Below are 17,496 nucleotides of genomic sequence, written 5' to 3'. Positions count from 1 at the left end.
TAATACAGGAGGTGTGTTAGAGCCCGTTCACACAGGGGCAACTTGGGATCCGACTTCCGGTCGCCCCTAGTCGCCTCAGGTCGGACAACATTTAAAAATCAATGTAAGTGAATGAGAGCCGTCTTAATGCACGCTACTGAAGTCGCTCCGACTTCAGAAAAGGTTCCTGTACTACTTCTATCCGACTTGTAGGCGACCGGTACCCATTGATTTCAATGGAGATCGCCTCCAAGTCGGATCTCCGTCTATACGTCTATGCGTGGGTTCCCCCTCCGAGAGCATACCAGGCCCTTAGGTCTGGTATGAATATTAAGGGGAACCACCTACGCCGAAAAAAAAACGGCGTGGGGGTCCCCCCCAGATCCATACCAGACCCTTATCCGAGCACGCTACCCGGCCGGCCAGGAAAGGGGGTGGGGACGAGTGTGCGGCCCCCCCCTCCGCGCTGCGCGGCCACTTATATAGGGACAAGGGGCGGTGTCACATGGCTTTATGTCACATGGGTTGGTGTCACATGGTGACCCCGCCCCCTTACGATGTCATAGTCCCCATGTGACATCAACCCATGTGACCAACCCATGTGACATCAACCCATGTGACCAACCCATGTGACATAAAGCCATGTGACACCGCCCCTTGTCCCTATATAAGTGGCCGCGCAGCGCGGCCCTGGCATTGTGGCCGGAGAGAGCGTCGAGTCAACATCTCCTGGAGAAGAAGAAGAAGAAGAAGAAGAAGAACGGAAGGCGGCGGCGGCGGCAACAGAAGACCGGGCCACCGCCTGTAAAAGAGCTATAAGAAGGCGCGGTGGCCCGGCAGAAGAACCGAAGAGGGGGACAAGACCCCCGAAGTCGGAAGAAGAGGCCGGCGGCGAGGAAAAAAGCCGGACTCCTCCTCTAGCAAAAGAGCTACAAGAAGATAGCGGAGGAGTCCGGCGAGAAGACCCCCGAAGACGGAAGATCCCCGGAGCTGTGCAATAAAATATTTTAACCCTGTGTTGTGTTTTTTTTTGTACTTTATTTCACAGGTGAATGGGTAGGGGTACATTGTACCCCATACTCATTCACATAGGGTGGGGGGCCGGTATCCGGGGGCCCACTTATTAAAGGGGGCTCGCGGATTCCGATAAGCCCCCCGCCCGCAGACCCCGACAACCAACGGCCAGGGTTGTCGGGAAGAGGCCCTTGTCCTCATCAACATGGGGACAAGGTGCTTTGGGGTGGGGGGGCCGCACGCCCCCCTCCCCCAAGGCACCCCCCCATGTTGAGGGCACGCAGCCTGGTACGGCTCAGGAGGGGGGGGGCGCCCGCCCGTCCCCACCCCCTTTCCTGGCCGGCCGGGTAGCGTGCTCGGATAAGGGTCTGGTATGGATCTGGGGGGGGACCCCCACGCCGTTTTTTTTTTCGGCGTAGGGGGTTCCCCTTAATATTCATACCAGACCTAAGGGCCTGGTATGCTCTCGGAGGGGGAACCCACGCCAAATTTTTATTCATAAATTTGGCGTGGAGTGCCCTCTTGAGAGCTCATTCTCTGATTGGCCGCGGCAAAAGTCGCCTGGCCTGGGGCGACTTGTAAGTCGCGTTGAAGTCATCACAAGTCGTGTTGAAGTCGTCCCAAGTCGCGCTGTGATCTCAACTCAAGTCGTGTCCAAGTTGCCTGACTCAAGTCGCCTACAAGTCGTGTTGCCCCTGTGTGAACGGACCCTTACTGGCCAAATCACCAGGTGAAAACAGAAAGAAAAGTGATGCAGCCACCACATCTAATGATTGGTAAGCTGCAACATAATACATTTACGGCTTGGGATTTATTACCACACTTTACCTTTTAAAAATTAGCCCTCATTATTTAAAAATACAATTTTTCTTCTTAGAGGATTCTTTTTACCAAAGCCGGCTGCTGGGCATCTACTGAAGACAGAATGTTTTTTTAAATTATGAGAAACAATAAAAGCTTTTTCTTTTTTTCTGATAGCCTGTGCAATGATAGAAAAAACTGACCTTATATGCACACAAAATTAGAACATTTGTTTTCTTAGTGTGAAGAGTAAATAGAATTGCTGAGGAAAGCCTTTATTTTTATAGCTTTTCTTTTATTATGCACAAAATGTGAAATACCAAACACGTAAAAGTGGACCTGTCCTCCAAAAACACATTTCTAAATAAATATGGGGGATTCTAGTTTGTCGATAGTTATGATGCCATGGCCGTACATGTTGTACTGACTCTTTTTCTTGCTTGCAAGGGTCTGTGCATAATGCCGCGTACACACGACCGGACTTTTTTTGACAGCAAAGGCCTGATGGAATGAATCCGGCGGACAATTCGATCACGTGTTGGCTCCATCGGACCTTTGCTGTCCGAAAATCTGATGAACTTTAGAAATAGAACATGTTTCAAATTTTTTCGCCGGAACTCCGCCGGACCCAGTTCCTATGGAGAAATCCGCTCGTGTGTATGCTAGTCCAACTGATAAAAACCAACGCTAGGGCAGCTATTGGCTACTGGCTATGAACTTCCTTATTCTAGTCCGGTCGTATGTCATCACATTCAAATCTGTCGGACTTTGGTGTGATTGTGTGTGGCCAAGTCCGTTCATTCGGAAAGTCCGTCAGAACTCCGCTGAAAGTCTGTCGGGAAGACCGTCGGACCTAGTCCATCGAATAGCCCGCTTGTGTGTACACGGCATAAGGCTTGTCATGTTATGTATTATCATTTAATTGTCAGTTCTTTAGTTCCTGTCTACTCACTTTCCTCTGGGTTACAGATCAGCTCTCTTTCCAAATTTATGGTGGCCATACACAGTTCGATAAATGATCAATTTATTTTCTGATCGATCTCCCAATAGGAATAATTGATTTATAGTTGACATTTAATTTAAGGGGTAACTCCACTTTTGTAACTCCACTTTTGTGGGGAAACAATAGCAAATAAAGCATTTATATATAATGTTATTAAAAAATATCTTTCCTTTTCAATCTGCAGCTCTGTAATTTTCTGTAAAATGCAATATGGCAACCAGTTTTGTAGACAAACCCCCCCCCCCCCTGCTTGTCTCAACAATTTTCCTAGAAGTCTACACTAAGTCCTGGTTCGCGTTCATGTCAAATCGGCGGCCATTGCCCGCAATAGAACCATCCCAATCATCATTCACATCATGTTTTACTACAGGTTTTTACTAAGCATCTGGGGGTAAAGTCTAAAGTTCCCTGTAGATGCCCTTTACACATAGTTAGTAAGGTTGAATAAAGACACCAGTCCATCCAGTTCAACCTGAGTGTCTACAATTGTTCCTATCTCTGTACATTGCACACTCACATCAGTCCCTACCCTCAAGGAGCCCACAATCCATGGTCACCATTCATATACTAGGGCCAATTTGGGACAGAAGCCAATTAACCTACCTGCATGTCTTTGGAGTGTGGGAGGAAACTAGAGTACCCGGAGGAAACCTGCACAGGGAGAACATGCAGGTAGTGTCGTGGTTGGGATTTGAACCAGCGACCCTTCTTACTGCTAGGTGAGAGCACTAACCACTACACCACTGTGCCGCCCACATTTTGATATATTCAGAATATGGGACGCTGTGCGCAGGACGCAGTTGAGTTTAATCACATTGGACACAAATTACATTTTTTTTTTGCATTTTTTATATATATATATATATATATATATATATATATATATATATATATATATATATATATATATATATATATATATGGTGTAGGTTTTTGGTTACGTGTAAAAATCCCTTTTTTGTTCTTCTTTCCCTCTCACCCTTCTAACCCTTACTACACAGATGATTTATGTTTTTATTGAGTAGTAGGAGACAGAGAGAAAATGCTCGCTTCCCTTCCTTATTTTCCTCTTTTTTATTTTTTGTCATTTTAGTTTTTTGTTATATTTATTATTTAGCTTATTTTGTTTGAAATCAAAACATATTGAGTGGTACATGTAAGTTGAGCCACTATGCATAGGATTAATGATAGATATGAGTGTATAATTGTCGTTTTCTTTTTTTTTATTTGTTAAATCTCAATAAAAATTTTGAAAAAAAAAAAAATTATACACATCATTTAATATTCTGTGATCCAAAATATGAATTTCAAATCTGTCAAAAAGTTGGGCAATGATAAAGCTGTACTTTTCCAATGTAAGGTCAAGGAACAAGTTAAAGCGGTTGTAAAGGATTAAAGTGGTTGTAAACCTCAAACAGACAAGAAAAAAGTTGTACTATAGCTTTTATGAAATCTGAATCTGTGAAGTAGAGACAAGAGCTTAACTATATGGTTACCTAGGCTTTAATTTCAAATTTGCCACAAAGCCAGTTAGAACATCGATAAAGTTGGGCTTTGCTTATGCAGGGCAAAGGAACACACTTCATATTATTGTCTAATTATGACAGTAGCACACACTTACCGTTCCTTCTCATTTCCACCCAACTTCCACTATGTTTAGCCAATGGGAGTAAAGAAAATACCTGATATTTCCATGTATTGAAGAGCATGTGCAGGGTTGTGCTGTCAAGGAGGGCAATTAAGGCAGCACTAAGATAAGATAAGGTAGGGGGCAGCACTGAGACTGGAGTCTCCATACCGGACACTTCATTCACAGTGCAGCTAAGTAATGCTGAGCCCGCTATAGTTATAGGCTCAGTGGTATAGAGCTCCCTGGCCTGCCCCTGCACCTGTCACATCACAGAAGCAGCAGCTGACCCTGTTCAGTGATTCAGGACCTGTTAACAGCACAGGCTCAGCATCACAGAGCGCATTCAGGTGGTGTCCATGTAACAGATGCAGTGGGTTGCCAGAGACTTTTGCTATGGGTGCTCAGCCTGCACGTTTATCAGGTTCCATGTCACTGAGATGTGTGTGTCTGTGTCTGGCTGTGTGCTGTAAATGAAGAATGCTTTCAGAAATAGAAGTGTTTATAGTTTATTTTTTAGTAATTAAAAAAATGGAAAGTAAATGAACAGAAGTGAAATCAAAATCAAATCAATATTTGTTGTGACCTCCCTTTGCATCAGTTCTTCTAGGTACACTTGCACACAGTTTTTTGAAGGAACTCAAAAGGTTCAGTTCTTCTAGGTACACTTGCACATAGTTTTTTGAAGGTTCAGGTAGGTTGTTCCAATCATCTTGGAGAACTATGTACAAATATTCTGTGGATGTAGGCTGCCCCGAATTCTCTGCCTCTTTATGTAATCCCATACAGACTCCATGATGTTAAGATCAAGGCTCTGTGGGGGGGAAACCATCACTTCCAGGACTCCTTGTTCTTAAAGTGAAACTAAAGTCTTTTTTTTTTTTTTTTTTTTAAATAACAAACATGTCATACTTACCTGCTCTGTGCAGTGGTTTTGCACAAGGCAGCCCAGATCCTCCTCTTTCTCAGCCCAGATCCTCCTCTTCTCCCTCGCTCCTGCCGAGTGCACCCTTAGCAAGTAGCTTGCTATAGGGGCACCTGAGCCGAGCTGCAACTCTGTGTGTCCCTTGAGACACTGCCCCCTCTCTCTCCTCACTGGCTCACTGACTTTGATTAACAGCAGTGGGAGCCAGTGGCACCTGCTACTGTGTCTCAACCAATCAGGAGGGAGAGTTCTGGACAGCCGAGTCTCTCGTGCAGCATCGCCCGATTGAGATGGGGATCTGGTAAGTTGTTTTCCTGCTGCAGAATAAATTTAGGGCCAATCACATGGCTCCCTGATGGTGTGGCATGATGGATAAGTATTTGCCTGTAGTTCTCAGCATTGAGGACACCATCGATCCTGACCAAATCTCCAACTCCATTGGCAGAAATGCAGCCCAAAACTTGCCAGGAGCCTCCACCATGCTTCACTGTTACCTGCAGATGTGCATTATTCTTCCACTCTCCAGCCCTTTGAGAACAAACTGCCTCCTGCTACAGTCAAACATTTCACATTTTGACTCATCAGCCCTGTTGCCATTTTTCTGCACCCCAGTTCCTATGTTTTCGTGCATAGTTGAGTTGCTTAGCCTTGTTTCCATGTCGGAGGTATGGCTTTTTGGTAACACTTCTTCCATGAAGAGCACTTCTGGCCAGACTTCTTTGGACAGCAGATGGGTGTATCTGGGTCCTGCTCGTTTCCACCAGTTCTGTGCTGGTAGCACTGCTAGACATCTTGGAATGTCGATGGGAAACAAGCATAATGTGTCTTTCATATGCCGCATTAAGATTCTTTGGCCAACCACTGCATCTACGATCCTTAACGTTGCCCATTTCTTTGTGCTTCTTCAAAAGAGCTTGAAGAACACATCTTGAAACCCCAGTCTGCTTTGAAATCTTTGGCAGAGACCTTGCTGATTCAGTATAATTACCTTGTGTCTTGTTGCTGTGCTCCGTCTTGCCATGGTATATGACCTGTGACATGAAATTGTCTTTCACAACCTCACCTTAGTAGCAGAGTTTGGCTGTTCCTCATGCAGTTTTAAGTCTCCTACACAGATGTTTCTGTTTCAGGTGATTACTGTGTTTTAACCTACATATGTAGTTGATGATCATTAATACCTTGTATAATTGGTTAATCATACACCTAACTGTAATCCTACAAAATCTGTGACTTTGTGCAAGTGTATAAAGTGTGCAAGTGTGTAAGAATTGATGCTGGTTTGAAGCCAAAGGCTAGTTACACCAAATGTTGATTCAATTTAGATTTTACTTCGGTTTTGCGCACTTTGCATTTTTTTTTTAATTTATAAAAATTAACCATTAAATAATATATTTTAAAGCATTCTTTACAGCATTTCTTCACACCTGCCTAAAACTTTAGCACAGTACTGTAGATACAGTATATATTTATAGCAAAAATCCAAAACGGGTTGCAGAGTATATATCATTTATTTAACAATCTAACAAAAACATGTAACACATCGGCAACAGTTTCTGGCAATAAGTCCGCGTTGGAATGACAAAGGTCATATTGCCCGAAACTGTTGCCATTTTTTTTGTAATTTATTCTTGGAGTCTTAAATAAATTATATATGTGCTGCAACCCCTTTTGGATTTTTACTATATAGTGAGCCTGGAAGGCAAGGCTCTGGTTGCTGGCATTATTTGCATCAGCTGCAGGTGCTGTTGACCTCTTTCTATCTATCTATCTATCTATCTATAGTGCATCCCGAAAGTATTCAGTGCGCCTCACAGTTTGTTATGTTAGTTTTATTCCAAAATGAATTCAATTTTTTTTTTTCTCAAAATTCTACAAACAATACAACATAATGACAACATGAAGGAGGTTTGTTTGAAATATTTGCAAATGTCTTAAAAAGAAAAAACAAAAAAAAATCCCATGTACATAAGTATTCACAGCCTTTGCCATGACAATCAAAATTGACCTCAGGTGCTTCCTGTTTCCACTGATATTCCTTGAGATGTTTCTACAACCTGATTGGAGTCCCCTTGTGATAAATTCAGTTGACTGGACATGATTTGGAAAGGCACACACCTGTCTATATAAAGTTCCCACAGTTAACAGTGCATGTCAGAGCACAAACCAAGCCATGAAGTCAAAGGAATTTTCTGTAGACCTCCGAGACAGAATTGTATGGAGGCACAGATCTGGGGAAGGGTACAGAAATTTCTGCAGTGAGCATAGTGGTCTCCATCATCTGGAAATGGAAAAAGTTTGGAACCATCAGGACTCCTCCTAGAGCGGGCCAAACTGAGCAATCGGGGGACAAGGGCTTTAATCAGGGAGGTGACCAAGAATGACCCGATGGTCATTCTGACTGAGCTCCAGCATTTCTCTGTGGAGAGAGGAGAACCTTCCAGAAGAACAACTATTTCTGCAGTACTCCACCAATCAGGCTTGTATGGTAGAGTGGCCAGACGGAAGACACTTGTTAGTAAAAGGCACATGACAGTAATAGTAAATGCAGCTGACTTAGGACACATCAACTATGGGTTACATATCCCCACAAAGCGCAAGTGACTATCCTAGCAATAGGTGGTCGAAGTGTAAGGGTGAGTGTACATCCACGTGGGGCATGTCTGTCTGCACATTGACTATTGGAGCACCTTTACCTTGAATTTGCATGATCATTTTATTTCACAGAGTGGGATTATTCACTGGATTACTTTGATCGAATTTTGAACTGTTTTTGATTCACCGAGTGATTTTCATTGTGTTTGGAATATATACTAGCTAAGCGCAGTGCATAACCATTTTATACCCATTGTGACTCCAGCTAGCTCACATTCACACTGCTGCTGGCAACTAATATTGATTATCACGGATTTATTTATTGTTTCTTTGGCACAAATGTTTTTCTTCTTTTTTCATTATGGGGTATTGTTTGTAGAATTTTAATGAAAATAATACATTTAATCCATTTTGGAATAAGGCTGTAACATAAAAAAATGTGCAAAAAGTGAGGCGCTGTGAATACTTTCTGGATACACTCTATCTATCTATCTATCTATCTATCTATCTATCTATCTATCTATCTATCTATTATCAATAGACATATATTTATATATAAAAATAAAGCATCTTCTATAAAGGGCGGGCTGAAAACGATTCCTCTGTAGTTCTATTTAGTAGGAAATGACAGATTTAGTCTTCAGTATCGGTGGGTATTGATCACAGTCACTTGCTGTGAATGGGTAAAATAAACAGGAATGTGACCTAGATACAGAGCACAGTTTGATATTAGCCGTGTGAGCAGACGCAGGATACATAGGGAGGGATGAAGGGAAAGGAAGCAGAAACATCTTACAACATCACTTTCAGAACTGTCTTTCCATCGCTTTGACTTGTAAACCAAGAAAAAATAAAAGTTAGGCCTCATTCACCCTGGCACTCCTGCGTTTAGCTTTTCTAAAGGCAGAAGAAATCATCTGGAAAGTATGTACAATTTGTGTGTTTCCCAGATGACTTTTCCTGTTTTTAGATGTTCCTGCTTTAAAACAGGTTTCAGGTTTAGGTTAACTTGGCATCCTAGACATACAGAATTCTATTTTCTCCAAAAACAGCTAAACTGCTGCACCTAAACACAGGTAAGCGCACAGTGTGAATGGCACCATTGAGAAATTATTACCTGCATCTCTATGCATTCAGAAATACATATAATATATATATATATATATATATATATATATATATATATATATATATATATATATATATGTGTGTGTGTGTAGCGATGACACTTTGGACAAAGTGTCTGTCATGTACAAATTTAGTTTTTGCCTCAGAACAGTAAAGGGGTTCTGAGGGTTAATTATGTAGGTTTAACTTTGTCATCAGTTTGGCTGGGCTGTGTTAGCCCTTGTACACACGGTCCGAGATTCCGCCGAAATGTTTCCTATCGGACCGTTTTGTCGGATAATCCGACTGTGTGTGGTCTACATTGGACTGTTTCCGTCGGAATATCCGACGGACCAAGTTTTCCAACTTGCCGGTAAAATTTTCCAACAAAATGCTCCTATAGGACATACTCCGATCATGTGTAGCCTACTCCGATGGATAAAGTGCCACACATGCTCAGATCAAATTCCTAGGCCAAAGCTATTGGCTACTAGCCTGAACGTAGTCCCGTCGTAACGAAATAACGTCATCACGTTATGTACAATCGGATTTTCTGACAACTTAGTCCAACCGTGTGTTTGCAACATCACTTCCGGACCTCTTCCGGAATTAATCCGTCGGAATTACTCCGACAGATTTGGTTGTCGGAATCTCGTGTACAAGGGCTTAGAGTTCTGCCTGGTCATGTGCACAGTTAGGTGCACATAACAAGCCAGAACCAGGCCTGGTTGGACGTTTTGGGTATCAGCTTTCCCGGGGCCAATCAGTGGGTGCGCCGGGGCCCCGCTGAGGAGTCTGGGGAAGGGTACTTAAGATGTTGAAGTCACGCGTTCTAGGTTCGTTTGTGAGGCCCTAGAGGTCTGTTCCTGATTCTGGACCGGGGAAGCCCCGCGAGGGGTCCCGGTCACGGGAGCATTCGTCGCTCCGCAACATGCTTCGGCTGGCTAACCCCAATAGACCCGCTTGGTCTGGGGTAGGGATCCGTCTGTTCCTGAGTCTCGGAACCAGATGGTCCGAGGCGCAGTAACTGAGGGAGGATTCAAGGCGTCCGGGTGTGCTCTCGGCTTGGAGGGGCACCGCAGCTCGTGTAAGTGACCGGGGGAGGACTCTTCGGAGGAGGGCCAACAAGCTGGCATCCTGAGAAGTGCCTGGTTGCTGAGTTGGGAAGGACACTGACGAATTCACGCTTTTTCCAGTACTGCCAAGGAGACAGAGAACGTTCCAGGTACTGAGGAAAAAGGTTCCCGTTCACTTCTGTTACAAGTTACTCAAGGTCAAAAATTTCACTGGATCAAAGTGCTGACTGCCATAATCTCTGGCTAGAGATTTGTTCAGCCTTGAAGTGCCCAGCTGCGAGTGGCTACTCTCTGGGTGGTATTAGAGACTTTCTGATATTAGCAGTTCAAGGTGTCTGAGTTTCTTCACCCTTGCCCTCTGTTCCCATACGAGACTGTGTTTGTTGGATGTTGCCCTTGCAAATAAAAACCTTTTCTAAAGGACTTTTATGGTGTCAGCGTCCAAAGTTGTTGGGTACTAACTCTGGGAACCCCTAGACATGAAAGAACCAGCCAAGCGGAGGTAACCGGTAAGCCCAAAAGTTAAGGCCGCCCTGCCAAGGGTTATGGCTGCTAGATATATATATATATATATATAAAACATATAGGACAAGGGAGAAGATGTGTGTGTGTGTGTGTGTGTGTGTGTGTGTATATATATATATATATATATATATATATATATATATATATATATATATTATATTTTATTATAATATAATATATAGTACAAGGGAGAAGATATAAAAGAGGGAGATAGATTTAAATAATAAGAAATTACGGTCCTTTGTCAGGGATACAGGATAATATGTATAATTATAGTAGTAAAATATGTGAATGTATTAGTGACTGTATTAGTATTTGTATAAATTGTTTATAAAAAAAAAAAAAAAAAAAGCATTGAAAACAGAAATACATATAAATTCAGGTTTGACAGCGCCAGTGTGAATGAGGCCTAAATGTGAGTCTGCCCCAACCATCAGACATTGCTGAAAGTCGCTTCAAATCCTTTTTATTGATCCTTTTAACACTAGTATCATACAATATTTTTTGTCATGATTAGCACCTAAAAGTGTCTTGTTCTAAAAAAATTCTATAACAAAAAAAAAGTCCTCTTTTTATTTAATATTTACTTATTATTTATTTGTTTTTTCTTTTATTTCTCCATATCTTACTGCATTAAATGCATTGGATATTTGTATTTTCCATTTTATGTAATTCTTGATTTTTTTATGGTTAACTGAAATTAATAACAATTTCTATAACCAAAAAAATATGTCACATTTATCCAAGAGTGTCATTACAGCTCAAATCCAGATAATCAGATCACAGCCAAAATACATATGTGTGAATCTTGTAGCTGTCAAAGGATGTGTAATTGTCAGTCACTTATGTAATCCAGCACTCGCCCCAGCCTGTGATTGGAAAATGAAGGAGCACACCAGGACAGGAAGTTGAAGGAAATCTATGCAATGGGGCAAAAAAACAACAGCTTTTCCAATCATTCTACAGTTAAAATTACATTTCGATAAATTGGAAGTTGTCTTTTATTTTTTTTAAATGTAGCAGTATCCTCTAAAGTAGGGGTTGCCAAACTTTTCAAACAAAGGGTCACTTTATTGTCCTTCAGATTTTAGGAGGGCCGGATTGTGGCCAGCAGGAGCAGAAAATGTAACAGGCCAAGCATCAGTGAGAATAAATATGGCCCCAGGGTTGGTGGTCAATAGGAGTATTCCCCCTATTAGTAGGAGGAATAGTATTCCATCATTGGTATCGGTGGAAGATATAGTTCCCCATTGTTGGTGTCAGTGAGAGGAATGGTGCCTCATATCAGTGGAAGGAGTTGTGCCCCAAGGGCCACATAAAGGCTAGCAAAGGGCCGCATCTGGCACTCGGGCCGCAGTTTGGAGGCCCCTGCTCTAAAAAGCCACTGAATGATGATGATTTAAAGTGGTTGTACACCCTGTACAATCACTTTTACCTACAGGTAAGCCGTATTTCATCCATCCGTTTGCGGATGAAATTCAGACATACATACATCCCTATGGGATAGCGGGTATCTGCGGATGAACATCCACTGACACCCAATATCATCCATCTCCGCTATGGTCCGATTCTGCAGACTGAGGAAAATCCTATTTTTCTATCCGTCTGCAGAGCGGATTGGACGAACGCGGACAGACGGTCCGTGTTCATCCGATCCCTCATAGAGGAGAGCGGAGATCTGACAGGGCGGTCCCTGCACAGTGTGCAGGGACCGCCCTGTCATCTGCCGGCTCAGCGGAGATAAACGGAGCGATCCCCGCTGAGCTAGCGGATCATCACAGGGCGGATGATTGTGAAAGGGGCCTAACAGGACTTCTCTATGTTGCAATCTCCAGAGACAAATCGTTTACTAAACTTCAGAGTGCAGTTCTCCCACTAGGTCGGGGGTAGGCACTCCTTAGAAGAGGAACTACTTGGCTCAGCTATCCCAATAGTATACAGTCACCAGGATCTTGTAGTAAAGTCAGTTCTCACGTAGCTAGGAGAGCAGTTGTGCCCTTTCAGATTCTTCCAGATGCTTTTTAGTAAGACTTTGTGGACTGGATCCTTTAGATGAAGTCTTGGGTTATCAGGGATACTTCCAGGTGTAGCTCCCCCGCTCTGCCACAGCCAGGACCTCAATAAACAACAGCTTGAATCAGTAGATATCCTTAAAGTGACTGTAAGGGTTTGTTTAAAAAAAAAATAACAAACATATCATACTTACCTCCACTGTGCAGCTCGTTTTGCACAAAGTGGCCCCGAACATCCTCTTCTGGGGTCCCTGGGCAGCTCTCGCGGCTCCTCCCCACATCAGATAACCCCCCAGAAGAAGTGCTCTCCTGGGAGTTTACCTTGCGGGCGTGCTCCCCCGAGTCCAGCATTCGGCGTCCATAGAGGCCGAATGCAGGACTCGGTCCCACCACCGCATCATTGGAACCCCAGGCAGAGAGACAGTGCATTGCCGTGGGTCAAGTTCTAGGACACAGGTAAGTAAAAAGGGGGGGGGGGGTGACTGTCAGGTGTTTTTTCACCTTAATGCTTAGGATGCATTAAGGTGAAAAAACACGTAGGTTTACAACCCCTTTAAAAGGAGGAAGCCACCCCCCACCCAGACAGATGGAATCCTTTTAACAGTGAGACCCTGCTGTTCTAAAGCTCAGACTATATGCTCCTCGGCCCTCTTCTGGGCCCACCTCTCCAGGGATTGGCTGCAGCACCATAACGATTCATGCTGTCCATTTGCCTTGCTCCACTTCCTTTGTTCTATAAAGCTCCAGAAGGCAGGAGAAAGCAATCAGCCTGTGAAATGCAAAACAGCCAAAAGAAATCAATTGCTGCTCCAATGATTACAGAAGAGGCAAAAATATCTAAATCTACTTAACATCCTAGCAACCTAACTAGGAGGGTGTTACATCAAATTTTTGATGCTGTAATGTTTGCTATTTTTATATGTATGATCAACACATTCCAAAAAAGACAAAAAAACTAAAACAAAAAAAAAATTACAGCTATTACAAAAATACTGTATTCTGAACCTTATTTAGTTAATACATGTAATGATCTCAGCAGTAGAGTAGTAGAGTAACATATGCCCCCCCTGTGGGCTAAGTCAGAGAAATCTAATGGATTCCCTCAGCCATGCAAAACAAGGTAGATAGACAAATCGTCCCTGCTGGTTATTGTATTCAGACAGCCACAGCATCCAGAGCTATTGGAATACCCGGGCAGTGATTGCATCTGATAAAATGCAGTCACTCTGCTGATAATTTTGCCCGTCTTAGTCAAATGTTGGCCAAACCAGCAGGAGTCATGCTGAGATTCAGTTTGTGTATCCGCACTGTGTAAGCCCAGAAAACTTTTACTTTACGGCCAGGAACCAGCCATGAGCTTGAGCTGAACCCTTCACTCTCTGGGTGTACTACGTAGCTATTGAAGAAGTTAAAGCTGCAATTCAATTTGCTTATAATGCCCCCCCCCCCAGTCACCCAATATTTACACCCCCCCCCCCCCAGTCAATGTGCTACTAAAGAGGAGGTCCACCTAAAAAAAAATATTAAAAGCCAGCAGCTACAAATACTGCAGCTGTAGACTTTTAATAAATGGACACTCACCTGTCCCAGGGTCCAGCGATGTTGGCAGCCAAAGCTGATCGGTCGCTCGGCTCTCAGCAGGTGCTGCCATCCTCGGTGAGGGACTCAAGAAGTGAACCTCCGCTTTAAGTTTTAATAAAATGTTTCTATTTTCTTTACATATCTTATATAAACTCAGTGACATCATCACTGGGTCTCTTTGCTTCACTATGAAATGCAGGCAGATCATGGTTGGTGGGAGGGGCTGGCAGGCAGTTGTACATAGCTTCCTGAAAACACCACAGCACCCTGCCCCAGTACTTCTCTCAATAGTCCTCATTTCTGATGCAAGCAGTGGGCTGGCTCTTGGGATGAGTTATGTAGAATGCCTTGATAGGGGAATGCCAGTCTGAAGGAGTGAGTGTTTCTAGACGGGCTTCATTTGCATGCACACTGCCCGAGCAATGCCCATATGTGATGCTGAGCCTCTGCGATTGAAGTTACCAAATCCAGGTAATGAATGGGCAGGCCAGAGACAGTAAGGCTGGGGGCAAAAGAACTAGATCAGTGGACTTTAAACTTTCTAAACGAAGGGCCAGTTTACTTTCCTTCAAAATTTAGGGGTGCCAGACTATGGCCAGAGGGAAAAGAAAATGTCCTGGAACAATGCCCCATGATTGGTATTAGGATGAGTAATAGTGTCCCATCATAGATATCAATAGGAGGAATAGCACCCCATCGTTGGCATCAGTGGAAGGAATAGTGCTCCATCATTGGTGTCAGTGGGAAGAGTGTCCCCTCCATTGGTGTCAGTGAGAGGAATAGTGCTCCATTGTTGCAGTCACTGGGAGGAATAGTGCTGTATCAGTGGTGTCAATGGGAGTAATAGTGCCCCATCATTGGTGTCAATGGGAGTAATAGTGCCTCATCATTGGTGTCAGTGAAAGAAATAGCGCCCTTTTGTTGGTATCAGTGGGAGAAATAGTGCCCCATCATTGGTATCAATAGGGGGAATGGTGCCCCATTGTTGGCGCCAGTGGGAGGAATAGTGCCCCATCCTTGGTGTCAATGGGAAGAGTGCCCATCATTGGTGTCAGTGGGAGGAATAGTGCCCTGCTCTTGGTGTCAGTGGGAAGAGTGCCCCATCATTGGTGTCAGTGGGAAGAGTGCCCCATCATTGGTGTCAGTGGGAGGAATAGTGCTGTATCAATGGTGTCAATGGGAGTAATAGTGCCCCATCATTGGTGTCAGTGAGAGAAATAGTGCCCCTTTGTTGGTATCAATGGTAGAAATAGTGACCCATCATTGGTATCAATGGGAGGAATAGTGTGCCATAGTTGGCGTCAGTGAGAGGACTAGTGCCCTATTGTCTGTATCAGTGGCAGCAACTGCCCCACTGTTGCGGACAGTGAAGGCCGTAAAGCCCCAAGGGCCAGATAAAAGTAAAAGGGCCCCCGGCCGCAGTTTGGAGACCACTGAACTAGATGATGCAGCTTCTTATGCACATTGTGAGAAGCTCAGAGTGGGCAGTTTTGGTGCAGGAGAAGGGCCTGTACCACTGTGCAAGGCTGAAGGTAAGGCTGGAGTTCAGCTTTAATCTCTCTGGTATGACAAAGGCCCCATGTACGCCATCTCTAATAACTTGCTAAAAGAAGACAAATTGGCTTCATTGCCAGTTCCTTTGGCAGTCGCTGTCTGCAGTCTTCTTCATGTTAAACTGTCTCTTGGCATTGAAACTACTTTTACAGACATGTGAATGATTCAGCTTTGTCTCTCTCTTGTTCAGGTCAGAGCCAGCGCCATCGCTCAGGACGCGGACCAGAACTACGACTACGCCAGCAACAGCGTGGTCCTACATCTAGAGCCGGGTGACGAGGTCTATATCAAGCTGGACGGTGGAAAAGCCCACGGGGGCAATAACAACAAATATAGCACATTCTCTGGATTTATCATCTATGCCGACTGAGGATACCTCAATTTCTGGAATAAACTATTTGACTATTTTGAACTTCTGCAGGCTCCGTTGTGACGAAATCCACGGGCTGCTGACTATAGTGGCGAAAAAAAGACGCTTAATCAATATGGGGACCATGCGCACTCTGGAGATCCACTGCTACCTGAGTAACGCCTCGAAAAACATCAAAATATCCAATCAAATATATCCATATATGTTGTACAAGTTACACAGATGTGTCACCCCTCCTTACCGCCAAAGCCAAATTTCCTTGTCTGTGCCTGTGTGAATGAAATCCTACACAGTAAAGTTTTTGTATATAAAAAAAAAAGACAAAAAAAAATCCCCCCAAGTATATATCAATCTATATCCTATATCTTCGCTGTTATAGCCATCTGTCAGCTTTGAACTTTCGGACCTGCCTGCCATTGGTAATGCTTGGAGTGGACTAGGTGTATGGTGGAAGGATGGTCTTCCGGCTCTGTTCTGCAATAATAAGAGATGCTGGATGGTGGTGTGTTAGCTTCAGAGACTATACCTAATATAAGCACAGTAATAACTCTGAATATCGGTGGTAAAAAAAAACAAAAAAAAAAAACACTTAAACCTGAAAAAAAGATGGTTATTGGTTGCACATAAAAACATAAAACTATTGTATATTCTGTCAGACTTATTTTAAAATGCATATATAAATGAAATTAAAAGTGGCTAAATTTGTTCATATAAAGTTTATATTTAATACCGAATAAGCACATTGTATTTTATTCTGTTGTTCAAATTAATTTTCTGCTTTTCCAATCACAGACCTGTTACATCTCTAAACAGATACATTTTCATGCTATATATATATGCACACTAAAGCCTCATACACACTGTATGATTGTTGCCAGGGGATTGTCTGTTGACAGACTGTTGTCCCAAAATCTGACCGTTAGTACGCTCCATCAGACAATTGTTTTCCAACTTTCGGCCAACAAATGTTGGATGACCACCTAGTAAATTTTCTGTGGACAACGGTCTGTTGTCTGCTTTTCATATGATCAGTACACAAATCCGTCACACAAAAGTAGAAAGTACAAACACGCATGTTCGGAGTCACTGATCACCAAACACGAAATTATCAGAAGGTGCCCAAAGGGTGGCGCTCAAGACCTGAAATTCCTTGTAGTATGTCATTATGTTCATGTTGTCGACCGACAATTTGTGTAACGTTAGTATGCAGGACAAACTCCTGGCACACACCCTTTTGACAAAAATCAGACGCTTGGTTGGCCAACAATCGCACCGTGTGTACGAGGCTTAAAGTGGTTGTAAACCCTTACAAACCACTTTGACCTACAGG

The 17,496-nt window shown here is 43.4% G+C and overlaps 1 protein-coding gene across 1 annotated transcript in view; it reads left to right on the top strand.

Moving 5' to 3' along the window:
• C1QL3 (complement C1q like 3) overlaps positions 1–16,903 on the top strand; it is a 71,416-nt gene extending 54,513 nt beyond the window's left edge. Inside the window, exon 2 of the mRNA XM_077490892.1 lies at positions 15,987–16,903. Within this exon, the coding sequence (XP_077347018.1) occupies positions 15,987–16,166 (180 nt within the window). The 3' untranslated portion in view covers positions 16,167–16,903. The remainder of the gene's footprint in view (positions 1–15,986) is intronic.
• The last annotated feature ends 593 nt before the right edge of the window (positions 16,904–17,496 follow it).

This window comes from Lithobates pipiens, unplaced genomic scaffold (genome assembly GCF_037356315.1).
Source record: "Lithobates pipiens isolate NorthernLeopardFrog02 unplaced genomic scaffold, aLitPip1_a1.2 Scaffold_19, whole genome shotgun sequence".
Classification (NCBI taxonomy): domain Eukaryota; kingdom Metazoa; phylum Chordata; class Amphibia; order Anura; family Ranidae; genus Lithobates; species Lithobates pipiens.
This window is presented reverse-complemented; position numbering and strand designations above follow the sequence as displayed.